The sequence below is a fragment of the Bufo gargarizans genome, chromosome 3 (assembly GCF_014858855.1).
Source record: "Bufo gargarizans isolate SCDJY-AF-19 chromosome 3, ASM1485885v1, whole genome shotgun sequence".
Classification (NCBI taxonomy): Eukaryota; Metazoa; Chordata; class Amphibia; order Anura; family Bufonidae; genus Bufo; species Bufo gargarizans.
In genome coordinates, this window is record NC_058082.1 from 163,938,369 (window position 1) to 163,954,660 (window position 16,292).

Genomic DNA, 16,292 nt, shown 5'->3' on the forward strand with positions numbered 1-16,292 from the left:
AACCAGGCATGTAGAGTCCATCCGTTCACCTTTTCTGCGTCGCACAAAGACACGGTGGTTGGAACCAAAGATCTCAAATTTGGACTCGTCAGACCAAAGCACAGATATCCACTAGTCTAATGTCCATTACTTGTGTTCTTTAGCCCAAACAAGTCTCTTCTGCTTGTTGCCTGTCCTTGGCAGTGGTTTCCTAGCAGATATTCTACCATGAAGGCCTGATTCACACAGTCTCCTCTTAACAGTTGTTCTAGAGATGTGTCTGCTGCTAGAACTCTGTGTGACATTGACCTGGTCTCTAATCTGAGCTGCTGTTAACCTGCGATTTCTGAGGCTGGTGACTCGGATGAACTTATCCTCCGCAGCAGAGGTGACTCTTGGTCTTCCTTTCCTGGGGCGGTCCGCATGTGAGCCAGTTTCTTTGTAGTGCTTGATGGTTTTTGTGACTGCACTTCGGGACACTTTCAAAGTTTTCCCAATTTTTCGGACTGACTGACCTTCATTTCTTAAAGTAATGATGGCCACTCGTTTTTCTTTACTTAGCTGCTTTTTTCTTGCCATAATACAAATTCTAACAGTCTATTCAGTAGGACTATCAGCTGTGTATCCACCTGACTTCTCCACAACGCAACTGATGGTCCCAACCCCATTTATAAGGCAAGAAATCCCACTTAATAAACCTGACAGGGCACACCTGTGAAGTGAAAACCATTTCAGGTGACTACCTCTTGAAGCTCATCAAGAGAATGCCAAGAGTGTGCAAAGCAGTAATCAAAGCAAAAGGTGGCTACTTTGAAGAACCTAGAATATGACATATTTTCAGTTGTTTCACACTTTTTTGTTATGTATATAATTCCACATATGTTAATTCATAGTTTTGATGCCTTCAGTGTGAATCTACGATTTTCATAGTCATGAAAATAAAGAAAACTCTTTGAATGAGAAGGTGTCCAAACTTTTGGTCTGTATTGGTATGTGAATTTTTATGCAGTTTTGGTGTGGATTTCATGGGGATTTCAACACAGTTGTGATGCAGTTGACTGCATGCGGTTACTGCATCAGCAGATATGCATTCACAATTATACACAGTTATAGAATTTAGCCAGTTTACCACCTAATTAAACATTGTATAGCAGAATTATCTAAATAATTTCATTAATTGCAGCTGGCTACAGTCAAATGTGGGTATCGGCATTTTCATTCGTCACCATTTCTGTTCAACGCGTGAAAATATTGGGTTTGAGTATTTTGATAAATTTCAATTGCAGACACAGCATTCATAATCTATCAAAACTGGTATAAAGGAAAACTGCCCATAGCAACCAATCAGATTCCGCTTTAAGTCTTCCAAAGGAACTCTGAAAAATGAAAGGTGTAATTGGTTGCTATGGGCTACTAAGCCAGTTTTCCTTTATACCACATTATCTTTTGGAGTGAGATTTAAAGTACAAGTACACCATTTATACAGAAGATTCTGTCTCCTGGCATGTCATATTGCCAAGACCACTGTCTGTCTGTTCTTTATGCGCGACCAAATGACTGGACCGATTTTCACCAAATTTGGCAAACAGGTACATCAGGTGTCCGGGAAGGTTTTAGATCGGGTCTCAGCTCTCTAGGACGTACCGTTCCTGAGAGATTCCCAAAAAATGACCCACATTAGCCGATACAAGCCTGCAAGTCTTTCTTTTCAAATCCCAACTGCCATAAACTGTGCCCAGCCTTTTTTCTTTACTGCTTAAAATGGCGGGCACTGTGGAGGTCACGGTTATTAAATGGGCAGGCACTGTGGCAGTCACTGTTAAAGGGGCGGGCACTGTGAAAGTCACTGTGAAAGGGGTGGCCCTTGTGGAGGTAATTGTTAAAGGGGCGGGTACTGTAGAGGGCACTGTTATGGGGGAAACTGTCTATCTTTTTACGACACACGGAAACATAAAATTAAATGGAGGAAATATACCCGTGCGAAGCTGGGTCCAGTGAAGGAGCGGTTTCTCTTTGTGCAGTTCATATTCTGAAACAAGCCAAAAGAGGTCAAAAGGAACTGGAAATCATTAGGGATAAGCGAATAGACTTAGATCAACATTCGAAGTCGATTTGCATAAATCTTTGTTTCGATACTGTACAGAGCGAAGGACTGGGGAACAGTACTACAAGAACTGCAAGTCAATAAGCCAACATTCAAGTAAAAACTACTATAAAATTGCTTAAAGGGCATCTGTAGCAGATTTGTACTTATGTGCGCTTGGCAGCTGAAGGCATCTGTATTGGTCCCATGTTCATATGTGCCTGCATTGCTGATAACAAAAAATCATATAGGCAAATGAGCCTCTAGGAGCAACGGGGGCATTGTCATTACACCTGGAGGCTCTGCTGTATCTACATCTGCTGCGCCCTCTCCAGTTTGACAAGGCCAGGCAGGCGTGATCACACCTAGCCCTGACTTCTCCTAAAGTTAAAGTAAAGAGGGAGCAGCTGTTGCAGAGTGCCCTGAGCCTTTAGGTGTAACTGCAATGCCCCCATTGCTCTTAAAGGCTTGTTTGCATATATTAAAACCTCATGTTTCTCAGTAATGCGGGCACATATGAACACGGGACCAACACAGATAGATGCCTTTAGCTGCCAAGTGCACATGTAACAGGTCAGCCAGTTTCATAGATACAAATCTGCTGACAGATGCCCTTTAAAAATGGAAAAAATCCACTTGCTTGTAAAACTCAGCTGCCGACTATACACACCTCCATTGTCAATCAGCACTACAAAGAACCCATGCCAGTCTGTAGGTAGCAGATGGCTCTAACAAGAAAATATTGATCTCCTGTTTAGGGTGGATGGAAAGGAAGTTCCTGCTGAAGGACGTGTAGAAGGGAAGGCACCACTCCGAGACTTTCCCAGATTGTCACCAGAGAACAAGGAACAGCGTCCATTTCGTTCACCAAGAAATGGGATGGTGGCACATGTGCAGCGATGTGAGCAGAAGAGTATGGATCAGGTAAAGGCCTGGAATGGAAATTCAATTATTGTATTTATGTGTGAACAGCAAAATATGATTGTGGTCTTCTCCCACCAGAAACGAGAGATTGTTCTGCCTCCAGATGAGCGGATTTCCGAATCTATTACTTCAGAGCACTTTGCAGGTATCTATCTATATTATTTATAAAAGTTTACACTGCAAAGGATGAATCCAAAAATTACACCCTATAACCATTCAGCCATATATTCAATTTATACATAAAACTTTGGTAGTAGATCTAAAGTATGACATTTTGTAAAAAATAGAATTATTATGCCTAATTCATCAGTGTGGCTCAGAAGGCGAAGGAATTGTCGAGATCCATGTTGGGAACCCTACAGCATCTTCAGTGCCAAGATGTATTTGGCAATCAATATTGGACCACATTGGTGGCCAGGGCCGGCATTCATCTTGATGTCACTGATGCGGGCGGCCTTTGGTTACTGCAGTTCCATGTATAATAAATACATCATCACACTGAAGATGTAGACAAGTTGTTTTTTGTGCCTTTTGGGGGATATTTTAGGGGTTTGAAACCCCCTTTGAAGTCATTCCTTCATTATTTCTTCGAATTTTCCTTCCACTATTTTTGCTTTATTTTTCCTATTTCATATCACGTTTTTCTTTTCAAATCTAATTTTTGACTCAACATTATTCTTGTTTAACTAATTTTCATTTCCCCCACTCCATAGCTTGTGATTCACTCACTCGGACTCTGGACAGTGGTATTGGGACATTTCCTCCCCCGGACTACTGTGGAGGGACTCCTAACAAAAATACTCCAAAGTTAAAACCTAGGCTAGACTCTCCTTCTGTCCTTCCAGTGGGAAGGTTTTCTGCCTTCCCCAAGGCACCCAGAAGAGCTAGGACCTTGGAAAGAGACTTGCGAGGTGTGGAGGAGATGTTTCCAAGTGGACAGCACCAGAGTGTCCCAGCATTCCATGCACTGTTGGCAGAACCAGAACCGGCCATAAGTCATAGGATGTTTGGAGAAGGTTTGTATTCTTTGCTTTCCGGTCCAATGTGACTGTTAATTGTTGTGGTAGTAGTAGCTGTATATTTCTGTTGTACTTGAGCAAATGGTGAATATTATTCTGGATTACATCCCACATGACTTCTATTTATTTTAGAATTGAAGGGAAACGGTCCTTTTAATAATTAAGCTTGCCATACACATGAAATCTTTGTTGGCCGCCACCAATTTCAGCAGATTAAGTTGACCTTGGGGAGCCTCCTGGCTCTCCCCTGATGTTGGTGGATTTGAGGATTTGTCATGCTGGATTTCAGGGTCTGATCCTTTTGTTCTCGGGGAGATAAGCTGCTTGCTGTCAGAGGTATCTAGAAGCATCTTTCTTCCCGTTCTTTACGTATGCATGCTTGTCCAAGCTGCGCATGCATATTTTTGGGAGGATCAGGAGAGATATTTGTTGTCTGAACGAGCGTTTGTCCAAAAGTTATCTTCTGTAAGGCAATGGTATTAGAAGTCATACCTAATATAATTTGAAATACTAATTAAAAAAAATACAACACTAATTGACCACATCATTTTATTAGTTAACCTTTACCATTAACAAAAGTCAGAACAATATCTTTAAATGATAATCAACAACTTATTAAATTTATCAAACCAAGAATAAGCTTAACCAGATACCCTCATAAAGAAACTTTATCCTAGTTAATAAAAATAAATAAAAAGGCTGTGACAGAATAAACCATAAGGGAAAAAAATGGATGGCGGGAGGGGGCGATCAATCGACACTCTTCAGATCTTTAACAAGTGAGTTGCTCAACCCCCTGGATGGCCCTATTTTTATATAGCTTATGCTAGTTTCACATCTGCGGCTGTCCTCTACAGCAGGCAGTTTCGGCAGTCAACCAACCAAAACCTTGGCGTGCAGCTGTTTTTGTCCAATTCCTGACGTATTTGCTGGTTAGTGGCCAGATCTCTGCCGGACCCCATTATAATCAATGGAGTCCGACAGGTAGGCGGCAGTATCTGGCAATGCCGGATCCGGTGAACTGTGGTAAGGCTGTTCTATGTCGGAACAGCCTGCCAGAGAGGACAACTGCAGATGTGACACTGGCCTAACCCCTGGTCACATGAGGAATCTTATCTCCAATAAAATACCTGTCCCTGGGGCTAATTGTCCCCAGATTTGTTGAATTAGTGGTCCAATGAAACCCCTAGGTAATTCTACCCAGCCACGGCAGCTACTTTTTGGCAGGAAAATCTGTAAGGGTTCCACAGTGGACGACTAAATCTCATGTGGATTCCTCCTTATATTCCGGGATCCTGCCAGCTTTAGAGTTTTACAAGTTTAGACCTCATGCGCACAACTGTAGTTTGTCTGCATCCGATCTGCACCCATTCATTTCGATGAGGCTCCAAAAGATGTGGACAGCACACAGTATGCTGTCTGCATCAGTATGTCAGTGCCGCGGCCCCTCAAAAAAGATAGAACATGTCTGATCCTTTGTCAGTTTTTCAGACAAAAATAGGCGTACAAAACATTCTGTGGGACCTGCGGAAGGGAAAACGTTGGATGCACTCAGGGTGCTTCCGTGTTTTGCGGATCCGAGATTTTCAGACTGCAGAAAGTGATACGGCCGTGTGCATGAGGCCTTAAAGGGAACCTGTCACCAGTTTTATGGTGTCCTAACTAAGAGCAACATAAATAAGTGACTGATTCTCTTAGCAAAATGCTGGGTCACTTTCTTTAATTGACCCAGTCAATCTGACAACATCTTGTGTTGAAAAGTTCCAGCTGATAATGATGAGTCCTGAATATTCATGAGCTCCTGACTCTCCCCGCCTACCTGCTGCTGATTGACAGTTATTTTCCATATGAATCAGCGGCAGGTGGGCAGGGGAGTGGCTATAGCTCTGAATTAAATATACGCTGGACTCGATGACGTCACGCTGGACTCAAATCAGCTCATTAGCATGCAGCATCTTTGTGTGTATATTATAAGGTAAACCATCTCACACCAGTAAGTGAATACATCTAAGGCACTTTTTAATAGTTAATGATTTGTATATAATTAGTTAGATTATGATCAAATATCCACATGACAGGTTCCCTTTAAATATTACCATTTGGTTAACCGCTTTTTAAAATATCTTGCAGATTCCAATAGAGAGCGTAGTCTGCCCCAACAAGGAAAGAACTGGACCTTTCCCAATTCCAAGGTCAGTGCTGGCTCTACAGAGAACTTCAGGAGTAGAGCACATGAGCTGGAGGAGGTAAGTGAACAGTGACAGATCTGTTGAAGAGTCGTACCTAAACTTTATTTCCAACTGGAATCAGTGCCTTCTTAATATGTTGCTTTAAATAAGCTGTTCACATAGATTAGTGGAACCTGTCACCATGAAAATGCAGGGCAGTCTGCAGGCAGCATGTTATAGAGCAGGAAGAGCTGCGCAGACTGATGTATAGTTTTATTGGAACAGATTCAGTAAAACTTGATGTGTATTCCTTTTAAATCCCTGTTCTTTCTATGCTTAGGAATATTACTCAGTGATTGACGTCATTCACTGAGACCGCCCACATGACTCCTAAGCATAGGAAGAGCTAGGATTTAAAGGAATAAATTACGTTATACTGAATCTTTTCTCATAAACTGTATTCAGTCTGCTCAGCTCCTCCTGCTCTATAAAATTCTGTCTGCCGATTTTGTTGCATTTTTAGCTTGCCGGGTTCCCTCATTTCTGTCACTAGAATTTTCACTATTAAACTGGCTGACATTAGCGATGTGCTAATGTCAGCTGCACCTAACTATGCTATTCTTGTGATTTATTCATGCCCCCGTTACTGCAAAATTTACTTTTATAATATATAAATTATCCTCTGGGGGGGTGGGGGCTTGCTCCTGTTCATAGAGGCTCTGTTCTCCCACCTCATTATACGCCCTCCAAGTCTTGAATGAGAGGGCCAGGCAGCTGTTCGCATCCTCCTGCCACCCCTGTATTCGGCGCAGGCGCAGTAGGCAGCTGGCGAGTGTCTTTCCCTCACCATGCCTGAGCCGAATACTGACAGGTGCGAGATTTGCCGAGCTCACAGGGGCGGCAGGAGGATGAGAACGCTGCCTGGTACTGTCAATCAAGACTTGGAGGGCGTGTAATGAGGTGGGAGAACGGAGCCTCTAGGAGCAGGAGCAACCCCCCCCCCCCCCCCCCCCGCTCCTAGAGGCTAATTAGCATATTATAAAAATAATTCTGCAGTAACGGGGGGCATTAAAAATCAGAAGAATAGCATAGTTAGGCACATCGCTAATGTCAGCCAGTTTAATAGTGAAAATTCTAGTGACCGAAACCCTTTAAGCTGCATCTGTGACCTGTACATTATGGAAAAGGCTGACTGTGAGCTGAAATAATGTTTGTTAGAATTATGCCGACCAATCATTAATAGTCCGTTAAGGCCTTATTAGGTGTGTGATTGGTACGGACTTTAAATGAACACAGTGGGTGGACCATATACACCATGCTCAACCTGCGGCCCTCCAGCTGTTGTCAAACTACAACTCCCACCATGCCCTGCTGTAGGCTGTCCAGGCATGCTGGGAGTTGTCGTTTTTCAACAGCTGGAGGGCCGCAGGTTGGGCATCCCTGATATACACTGTGCTATGCCTAGTCAAGAGTCCGAGAGATCAGTGCAAAACTTTCTTTTGCCAAAACTAATAGACCATGTTATGCTTGTATTATTTAGAGGGTTTCTTTAAGGCAGTTGTCCAAAATTTGAAAATAGAGGGCCTGTATACACCCCTGGAAACTGTGCCACTATTATCCGTCGTCTTTGATCTTGAAGCCAAGCCCCATTGAAATGGCTTGAGCTGAGCTGCAGGAGCCAGGCCCAGTCCATGGACAAGGGTACTGCTGTTTATGGGCAAAAAAGTTGAATTATTTGTTTTTTCTTGAGGACCAGTCACCTTTCCTCTTTTTAGCAACTACTAGCCTTCCCTTTGTAACATTTCTTGAGCGTCTATTATAATTCTGTTATGCCATTCCTTTATTATTACTTCTGAAAGTTATGACTGAATTACTAGCCGTTTGTAATGAAGGTCAGTCTGGGTGTTGCCAGTTGGGGGTGTGTCACTGCATAGTCTGACACTGGCAGCACTGATTGGATAATGCGACTCTGCAGGGACACACCCCCAACTAGTGACCCCCAGATGGACCTTCACTGCAAACTAGCAATTTAGGACTTCTAGAGGCAATAATAAATGAAAGGCACAACATAGTCATAAGAATAGAGGCTCCAGAATTTTTATTACACGGGGAATGCAAGTGGTTGCTAAAACAAATTTCAGGAGAGGTTAAAGGTCCTCTTTAAATCTGGACAACCCCGTTAAGGGAACAAATGATCCTCATTATGCCATGTGAAAATCTGTGGTTCATTGTTCTATACAACTTTGAACCATAATACTTTTGTGTTTGCATCTATGAGAAGCTATGCAATTCTAAATTAAAGGGGAGGCATAATGTAAAAATGCTGCTACACACCACACGTTATGTGCTGTCGTTTTGAATTTTCTGTTTGGTCACCACTTGGATGCAGGAATAATATATTCACTCTGCTCTAGCGACTCATCCGACCGTTTTTTACCAAACCACTTTATCTCTTCGTTTCCATCACCGTCTACACATATAAGCCTTAATTGGCTGGAGCAGCAATCTGCACATCCAAATGAGCAAGACGGTGTCGGAGCGAAGATACAGATATAATCACAGCTGCACTTTACCTTGAGGAAATAAGGGAGTGCGCTGCCACCAGAGAGGAGAACCCAGGGCCTCTTGTCTTCTGCATTCAGGGAAAACAGCTTAATTAGAAAGTAATTAGTTCTTATTTTGTTTCCCTGGCACAGGATCTTTCTCAGAATAAGTGGGCTGCCCCTGGTATATCAATATATTACACAACATCTAAAATGGGTGAGGGGGTATACATATGTTATCATTTTCAGACAGGGTTATAAAATGTACAGGTGAAACTCAAAAAATTAGAATATCGTGCAAAAGTCCATTTATTTCAGTAATGCAAATTGAAAGGAATTGCATTAATGGTAAAATTAGAATTTTGTGAAAAGGTTCAATATTCTAGGCTCAAAGTGTCACACTCCAGTCAGCTAATTAATCCATACCCCCTGAGCAAAGTGGACCTGAGATTGTGACTTTGGGGTTTCATAAGCTATAAACCATAATCATCCAAATTATAACAAATAATGGCTAGAAATATCTCGCTTTGCATGTAATGAGTCTCATATGTTAGTTTCACCTTTCAAGTTGCATTACTGAAATAAATGACCTTTACACAATATTCAAATTTTTCCAGTTTCACCTGTGTATATATAGAGCTGAAAATTATCATTGCATGAAACAAACGTGAAGTCTTGATAGAGTAAAGATGGCAATACACATTAGAGTAACTTCAACATGCACGTCACATGTGAATATGTATGGTGGGGGGGAATATTTTGTCGGCCTACAGCTATCTAAGGTATATTGCACAATTAACCTCCCTTTTTGGTGTCACAGCTGTCCTGTAATAGAAGTGTATGTCTACTTACAATTGCTCACAGTGTCATGTCGGGTTTTGGGTAGTCTAGGTGGTGTCCGCAAAGAACTATAGACCTTAAGATGTAATTTTTCAGATCTGGCCATCTACAGGGGATCAAATTTCTAGGGCTCTTTGTGGATTTTAGATTTTCAATAGAACTGTGCATCAGAACTCGGTATTCATAGAAAACTTTTTTTTTTTTTTTTAATCTTTGGTGGGTTGGTCTTTTATATCTCGACAGTACTGTGCCATTGAAAATTACGTAAATAACAATGTCCTCCTGTAGCAGACAACATAGAAATAAAACTCATATATAGATGGGTAATCCATTGTCAGTTTACCGCTGCTGTGATTGCAGATGTTATCTGAAGAGTAATCCTATTGATAATAGTCAGTACGATAGCTTTATTGTTCTCATAATAGGCCTAGATAAAGATGGCCACAGAAAAGCATTGCATTGATTAATGTAATGTGTGTTGCTCTAATCGAGTCACTCCTGCTTTCTTTGGCCACAGAGATGGCTTGAGAGTGTTAAAGGGGTATTCCCATCTTAGACGATGGGGGCATATCGCTAGGATATGCCCCCACTGTCTTTTAGGTCTGGGTCCCGCCGCTGGGACCCGCACCTATATCGAGAACAGAGCTCCGTAAGTGAAGGAAGGCGCACTACGCATGCGCAGCCGCCCTCTATTCATTTCTATGGGGCAGCCGAGCACTAGCTCGGCTATTGCTGCCTGCCCCATAGAAATGAATGGGAGCCCGGGCTGCGCAAGCGCGGTACGCTCCCATTCATTTCTATGGGAGAGCTGGGCGAGAAGCACTTGGTGGTGGACGGGGTCCTCCAGCCACAGCTCTCCCGACTCCGTTCTCTATATAGGTGCGGGTCCCACCGCTGGGACCCGCACCTATAAGACAATGGGGGCATATCCTAGCGATATGCCCCATTGTCTAAGATGGGAATACCCCTTTAAGGCTGTATTACACTGGCTGATATTATCATATAAACACTTATTAGCAATCATCTTGCAGTGCAATCCTGCTGCCCACTGCGCGTTCATCTGGCAGTTCTGATTTTTAAGGATGCTTCAAAATCAGCCTTTGCTGGCGGCAGATCATGCTAATAGCGATCTGCCACCAGGAAACCACTAGACAGTATGGGGACGAGTGATTGCATAGCTATCGCTCCTCCCCCATGCATGTAATAGCAGTGGTCTCCTCCACTAGCGATTGCAGGGAGGGAACACTTCCCTCCAAAGAACTGCTTGCTGATCTGCCTGTCCAATACAGGCTTTAAGTGAGTGTCCAGACAAAGAGGAAGTTAAAGAACTAGGACAGGAATAGAAAACTTAAAAAAATTGTATCTACAATCAACCCATTTTAATATAAAAAAGGACATTGAATATTCACATGCTTTAGGAATTTGATATAAGTATCCCTTTAAATTCTGTCTACTGCACAAGATTCTGGTGTAGACAGTACTCGGCAACCATCCTGCACAACAGTGAGCATCAGAGACATCTTACCTAGGCAGGTTACTTCATCATGCCAGTATCATCACAGAAGGTTGCACTTGGGGTGGTAGGCTGTGTGCCCTCATTTACATTACATCATGCAAAATCTGAAATATCTGTGTGGCCAGAATGAGGTGGAACTACAAAGCCAATGTATATAGTTATTAGTAGGGAAGTGGACTACACGTGTCGTCTGATCTTTGAAAATAATTAGAATGAATTAGAGGGGCAACAAAATAGATTTTCAACAATTTCCCGCTTCTTGTTTTACAGATCCCATCTGAAGGTGACAGAGACTGTGACATGTCAGGGTACCCACATTCCTCACTTTGCTTTCCGAGCAGTCGTACGCCCAGCACTTCTGAAGTTGGAGATGAGGGTACAAGTGAAGCCAAATCTCGAGATAACGAACAGGGTCAGACTGGGCTGGAGAACTCTGAATCCCTGAGCGATTCATTATATGACAGCCTGTCATCCTGTGGTAGCCAAGGCTAATAGAACATTACTCCATCCTTTATCCATCATGCTGCCTGACATCTTTACAAGCTCTCCAAAAGTAGATGGACAGTGTCGGCCGCTATGTGGGTGCTATTCCATGTGGAGTCTTTGTCCTTTTTATGACTTTGTTGGTTGCTCCCGTAGAATGACCTTGTACTTCCCACACGAGTCTCAAAAATTCCAAGTATTAGAAAAGTCTTGCTGCCTCTGGCCTTACAGGTAAAGGTCATGAAATACCGCAGAACTGTTGCCTCGTTCTCTGCCTCATTCTCTCCCAGGCTGTGGAGGGTGCTGAACTTGCTCTTTCTTTGAGTTGCTACCCCTCTTTGTAGATCGCCATTGTTCTTGTGTTCTTTATTTTTTTTTGTGTCTTGTATGGGCTGCCCCTTTACTATGCATCTATACCACCAGCGGATATTATGTCATTCACTGCAGGAAGACTGGTGAAGGGGAATTCACGGGTTACCAGAATACCTCACATCTGTGTCTCTCTGATCAATATCCCAGCAATGCATTAATGCACTGATCCAGAAGCAGAATACCAACTTTACTATCTTTTAGCTTTTTATCAGGGAGTAAGTTTGGAAAAAGTCCATTTTATTTTAGCTGCATATCTGGAAGTCTTTGTGATAATTAGGGAGTATTGACTAGTTTGACTTGATGTGACCTTTTCATCCGTGGCCCCTGGTGTTATCTTTTTTTTTTTTTTTTTTTCCCCTTTGTTTAAATTTGTGCTGTTTTATATAAATATATATATATATTTTTATTTGTGTAAAATGTTTAGTTTTTATTTTAAATTTTCCAATGCGTTGTGTTTTCTTTCTTTGCTGTTCCTCTTAAGATGGTGCTAACCAGGAAAATATTCTTTTGTCAGGTTTCTCCTCTGACTCCTATTTCCTTTTTTTAATTATTTTATACCAGTCTTATTTTTTTTTTCTTTTATTTATATAAGTTATTGTGACAGTTTCTTTTTTTCTGCCTCACTTTCTTTTAAGCTAAAAATAAAAAAAATCTAAAATGATTCAACTGTTGTACAAAAATGTTGACTTTATCTACAATTTTGGGATTTACATGCAGTTTTTGAAACTGACACTTTTTGTATACACTTCTGTGTTTGGACTGTATTAGACCAACAGATTATCTGGCAGATTTTCCCATATCATCACCATGACGGCCACAAGGAGATTGACCCATGACCTCTGTGGGGGCAGGAAACAGAGAAGAGGTTAAATTGCCCCCTCCCACCACCGCACCTCAGTGTTCCTGTCCCCACTGTGGCCAGGGTCAGAGAAGAGTCTCCCTGCGGCGGCAGGGAGATGAAGATAGGATTTTGTTTTATTATTTTTTCGTTGTCTCCAGGGGCCTCCTGGTTACCTGAGGCTCGTCGGAGCTCCTCCAGTCCGCCGGCGGCCGCGTGCTCATGCTGGGCTGGGGGGTATCGGGAGGACTCGCTCCGGCTGGTCTGGAGCCTGCTCCCGGGCCGCAATTCTCCTCCTCCTCCTCCTCCCCTGTGGGTCTGGCTGGTAGCGGCCGGCGTGTGCGCACGCCGACGTCGGTGACGTCACTTCCGGGTTCGGCCGCAACCCGGAAGTAAAGCGCAGGAGCAGAGCAGTTTGAATAAAAGGCGGGAGCTGCCATAGGACGCTGATCTGAGGTCTGTGAGTACTGCAGCTGCATTTTACCTTACAGAATGTCAGGTCCTGAGGTACAAACTGTTATGGAGCTGGATGCTCCCCCTCTGCCTCCTGTAAGTATCCCTCTGGGGATCCGCTTGTCTTATGGCACGATATTCTTTTTTTGCCAAAGCCTTATTTTCTGATACCGCTATTTCCATATCTGTTTCAGGCTAAAGAGGCGCAAAAAAAGTTTAAAAAACCTCCTCGCTGCATCTCTTGTGCAAGGAAACTGCCTGACGATTATGGAAAGAAGCTTTGTAAAGCATGTATTTCTGATGTAATCCAGCAGGAACAGTCGTCCCTTATGGAAAATATCAGATCGGTGGTTCAGGAAGAAATTCGGGCCGCTAGAGTTGCTCCGTCTGATCCCCAGGACGAGCCTTCTCGCAAGCGTCCGCGTTCCAGGATTTTTTCTTCCGGATCCGAGGACGCAGGCGATAAAGCTTCTACTTCCACGCAGTGGGAGGATGATCCATCTCTCTCTGAGGGGGAGGTATACGAAAATAATAGGAAGTTTTATTTTTCCTCGGAGGAGATGAATGACTTGCTAAAGGCAGTCAGAGCAACAATGGGGATTGAAGAGACCCCTAGGTCCGTTTCTATTCAGGACGAAATGTTTGGGGGACTCGAGGTGAAAAAATCCAGGGTCTTCCCCATAAACGAACACATTAGACAAATGATTCTGGAGGAATGGTCAGAACCTGAGAAACGATTGGGGATTTCCAAAGAGTTTAAAAATCGATTATTATTCGACCCCTCTCAGTCTAAGCTGTTTGACGGGACCCCTAAAGTTGACGTGCAGGTGGCAAAGGTTAACAAAAAAACTGCCCTGCCGTTTGAGGATGCTGCCCAATTGAAGGACGCCATGGAGCGGAAGGCAGATGCCCTTTTAAGGAAAGCTTGGGAGGCCTCCATGTTTAACATCAAGACCAACATTGCGGCAACGGCGGTAGCCAGGTCTATGTACCTGTGGTTAGGGGAACTTGAGAACCACCTAAGCAGGAAGACCTCCAGGGAAGAGATCCTGCAGTCCATACCGCTACTCAAATCAGCTACAGGGTTCCTGGCAGATGCATCTGCTGAGTCTATCAGATTCTGTGCTAGGGAGGCCGGGTTGTCCAATGCGGCTTGTCGGACTTTGTGGATGAAGTCCTGGTCGGGCGATAGAATCTCTAAGCTAAAGCTGATATCCATCCCCTTTTCAGGAGAATATGTATTCGGGCCGGTCCTAGACGAGATACTTGAGAAGGCGGCCGACAAGAAAAAGGGATTCCCAGAGGAAAGGTCCTTTAGGAAGAACCAGTCCTTTCGGTCCTACGGCGGACAGAATAAGTCTGTTAGAGGGAAAGGCAAGTCAGGCCGCTGGTCTTATCCCAAAGGGGGTAGAGGAAAGGGCTTCCTTCTCAAGCCCCAGTCCAAATCTGAGGACAAACAATGACGCCGTTGTAGGGGGGAGACTGAAGGATTTCCTGGGTCCATGGTCATTAACATCAAGAAATCCCTGGGCCCTGGACATCATTCAGCAAGGTACAGGATCGAGTTCACCTCTCTCCCCCCTGCAAGATTCGTCATCACTAGGTTGCCTACCAGACTCTCCAACCTAAACATCTTTCAAGGAGTCCAGGACTTGGTGAAGAAGGGTGCTGTAATCCCGGTCCCCGCATCTCAGAGGGGTCAAGGGTACTATTCAACCCTATTCTTAGTAAGGAAAAAGGAAGGAGACTTCCGGACCATCATAAACTTAAAACAACTGAACAAGTTTATTCTTTACAGGAAGTTCAAGATGGAGTCTCTCAAATCCTTAGTGCCGTTGATAAAGCTAGGGGCATTTATGTGCTCGATCGACCTGAAAGATGCCTATCTGCACGTCCCCATTCACCCAGATCACCAGAGGTTTCTAAGATTTGCTATCCTAGACCCTTCCAATCGGATTCTTCATTTCCAGTTTATAGCACTGCCCTTCGGGATTTCAGCCGCTCCAAGGCTCTTCACCAAACTTGTGGTAGAGATGATAGCCCCTCTCAGACAGGAGGGATTAAATATAGTGCCATATCTGGACGATTTCCTAGTCATAGCGGACTCAAAAGATCTCCTGCTGTCGGACCTGGAAGTATTTCTGTCCCGCCTATCTCAACTAGGTTGGATAGTGAACGAACCCAAGTCAATGTTGGTTCCATCCCAGAAGGTGAGATTTCTGGGAGTTACTCTAGACTCCGTAACTCAGTCAACCTTTCTTCCACAGAGCAAAATCCAGTCCCTGATAAACAAGGTGAGGCACTTCCAACGTGGGAAAAAATGCTCAGTGAGGGAAGCAATGAGCCTAATCGGCCTCCTAACCTCCTGTATACCCTCGGTCGAGTGGGCACAGGCTCACTGCCGTGTGATTCAGACCTGGCTATTGTCCCACTGGAACAAGAAGAAGGGTTCTCTGGACTCCAAGCTCCCAATCCCAGGATTAGTAAAGAGGTCCCTCTCATGGTGGACGAAGGAGAGGAATCTGTCCCAGGGAGTCCCATGGATCAGATCACCGTCGATTACCGTCTTCACGGACGCCAGCCAATCCGGTTGGGGAGCAAAAATCGACAGAGCCTATTTCCAAGGAACGTGGAAGCGTCTGATATCTGCTCAGTCTTCAAATTTCAGGGAGCTGTATGCAGTAAAAGAAGCCCTTCTCGCCGCCAAGCAATTGATACGAAATCAGCACGTGAAAGTCCTATCGGACAACGTGACTGTGGTCTCCTACCTAAAACACCAAGGGGGTACTCGATCAAGGAGACTCCAGAGTATCTCAGAGGAGATCTTCTCCTTTGCAGAAAAGGAACTAAAGTCCATCTCAGCAATGCACCTGAAGGGATCCCTGAATCTAGAAGCGGACTTTTTGAGCAGACAGGTAATAGATCATACAGAGTGGGCACTGAACCCAGAGGTCTTCAATATGCTAACCCAAAGATGGGGGCTTCCTACAATAGACCTGTTCGCATCAAGGAGAAATACGAAGGTGCAAACATTCTGCTCCCTAAATGCTGGGGACCATCCCTGGAGAGTAGAC

The 16,292-nt window shown here is 43.8% G+C and overlaps 1 protein-coding gene across 5 annotated transcripts in view; it reads left to right on the forward strand.

Moving 5' to 3' along the window:
• Positions 1-12,582, forward strand: part of NCKAP5L (NCK associated protein 5 like) — an 83,680-nt gene extending 71,098 nt beyond the window's left edge. For 4 of the 5 annotated variants that reach the window (XM_044287129.1, XM_044287132.1, XM_044287131.1 and 1 more), the window contains exons 9-13: positions 2,821-2,986; positions 3,065-3,131; positions 3,700-4,002; positions 6,136-6,251; positions 11,343-12,582. In XM_044287129.1, coding sequence (XP_044143064.1) covers positions 2,821-2,986; positions 3,065-3,131; positions 3,700-4,002; positions 6,136-6,251; positions 11,343-11,564 — 874 coding nt within the window. In that variant the 3' untranslated portion in view covers positions 11,565-12,582. The remainder of the gene's footprint in view (positions 1-2,820; positions 2,987-3,064; positions 3,132-3,699; positions 4,003-6,135; positions 6,252-11,342) is intronic. The other variant, XM_044287133.1, reaches the window with a different exon arrangement.
• The last annotated feature ends 3,710 nt before the right edge of the window (positions 12,583-16,292 follow it).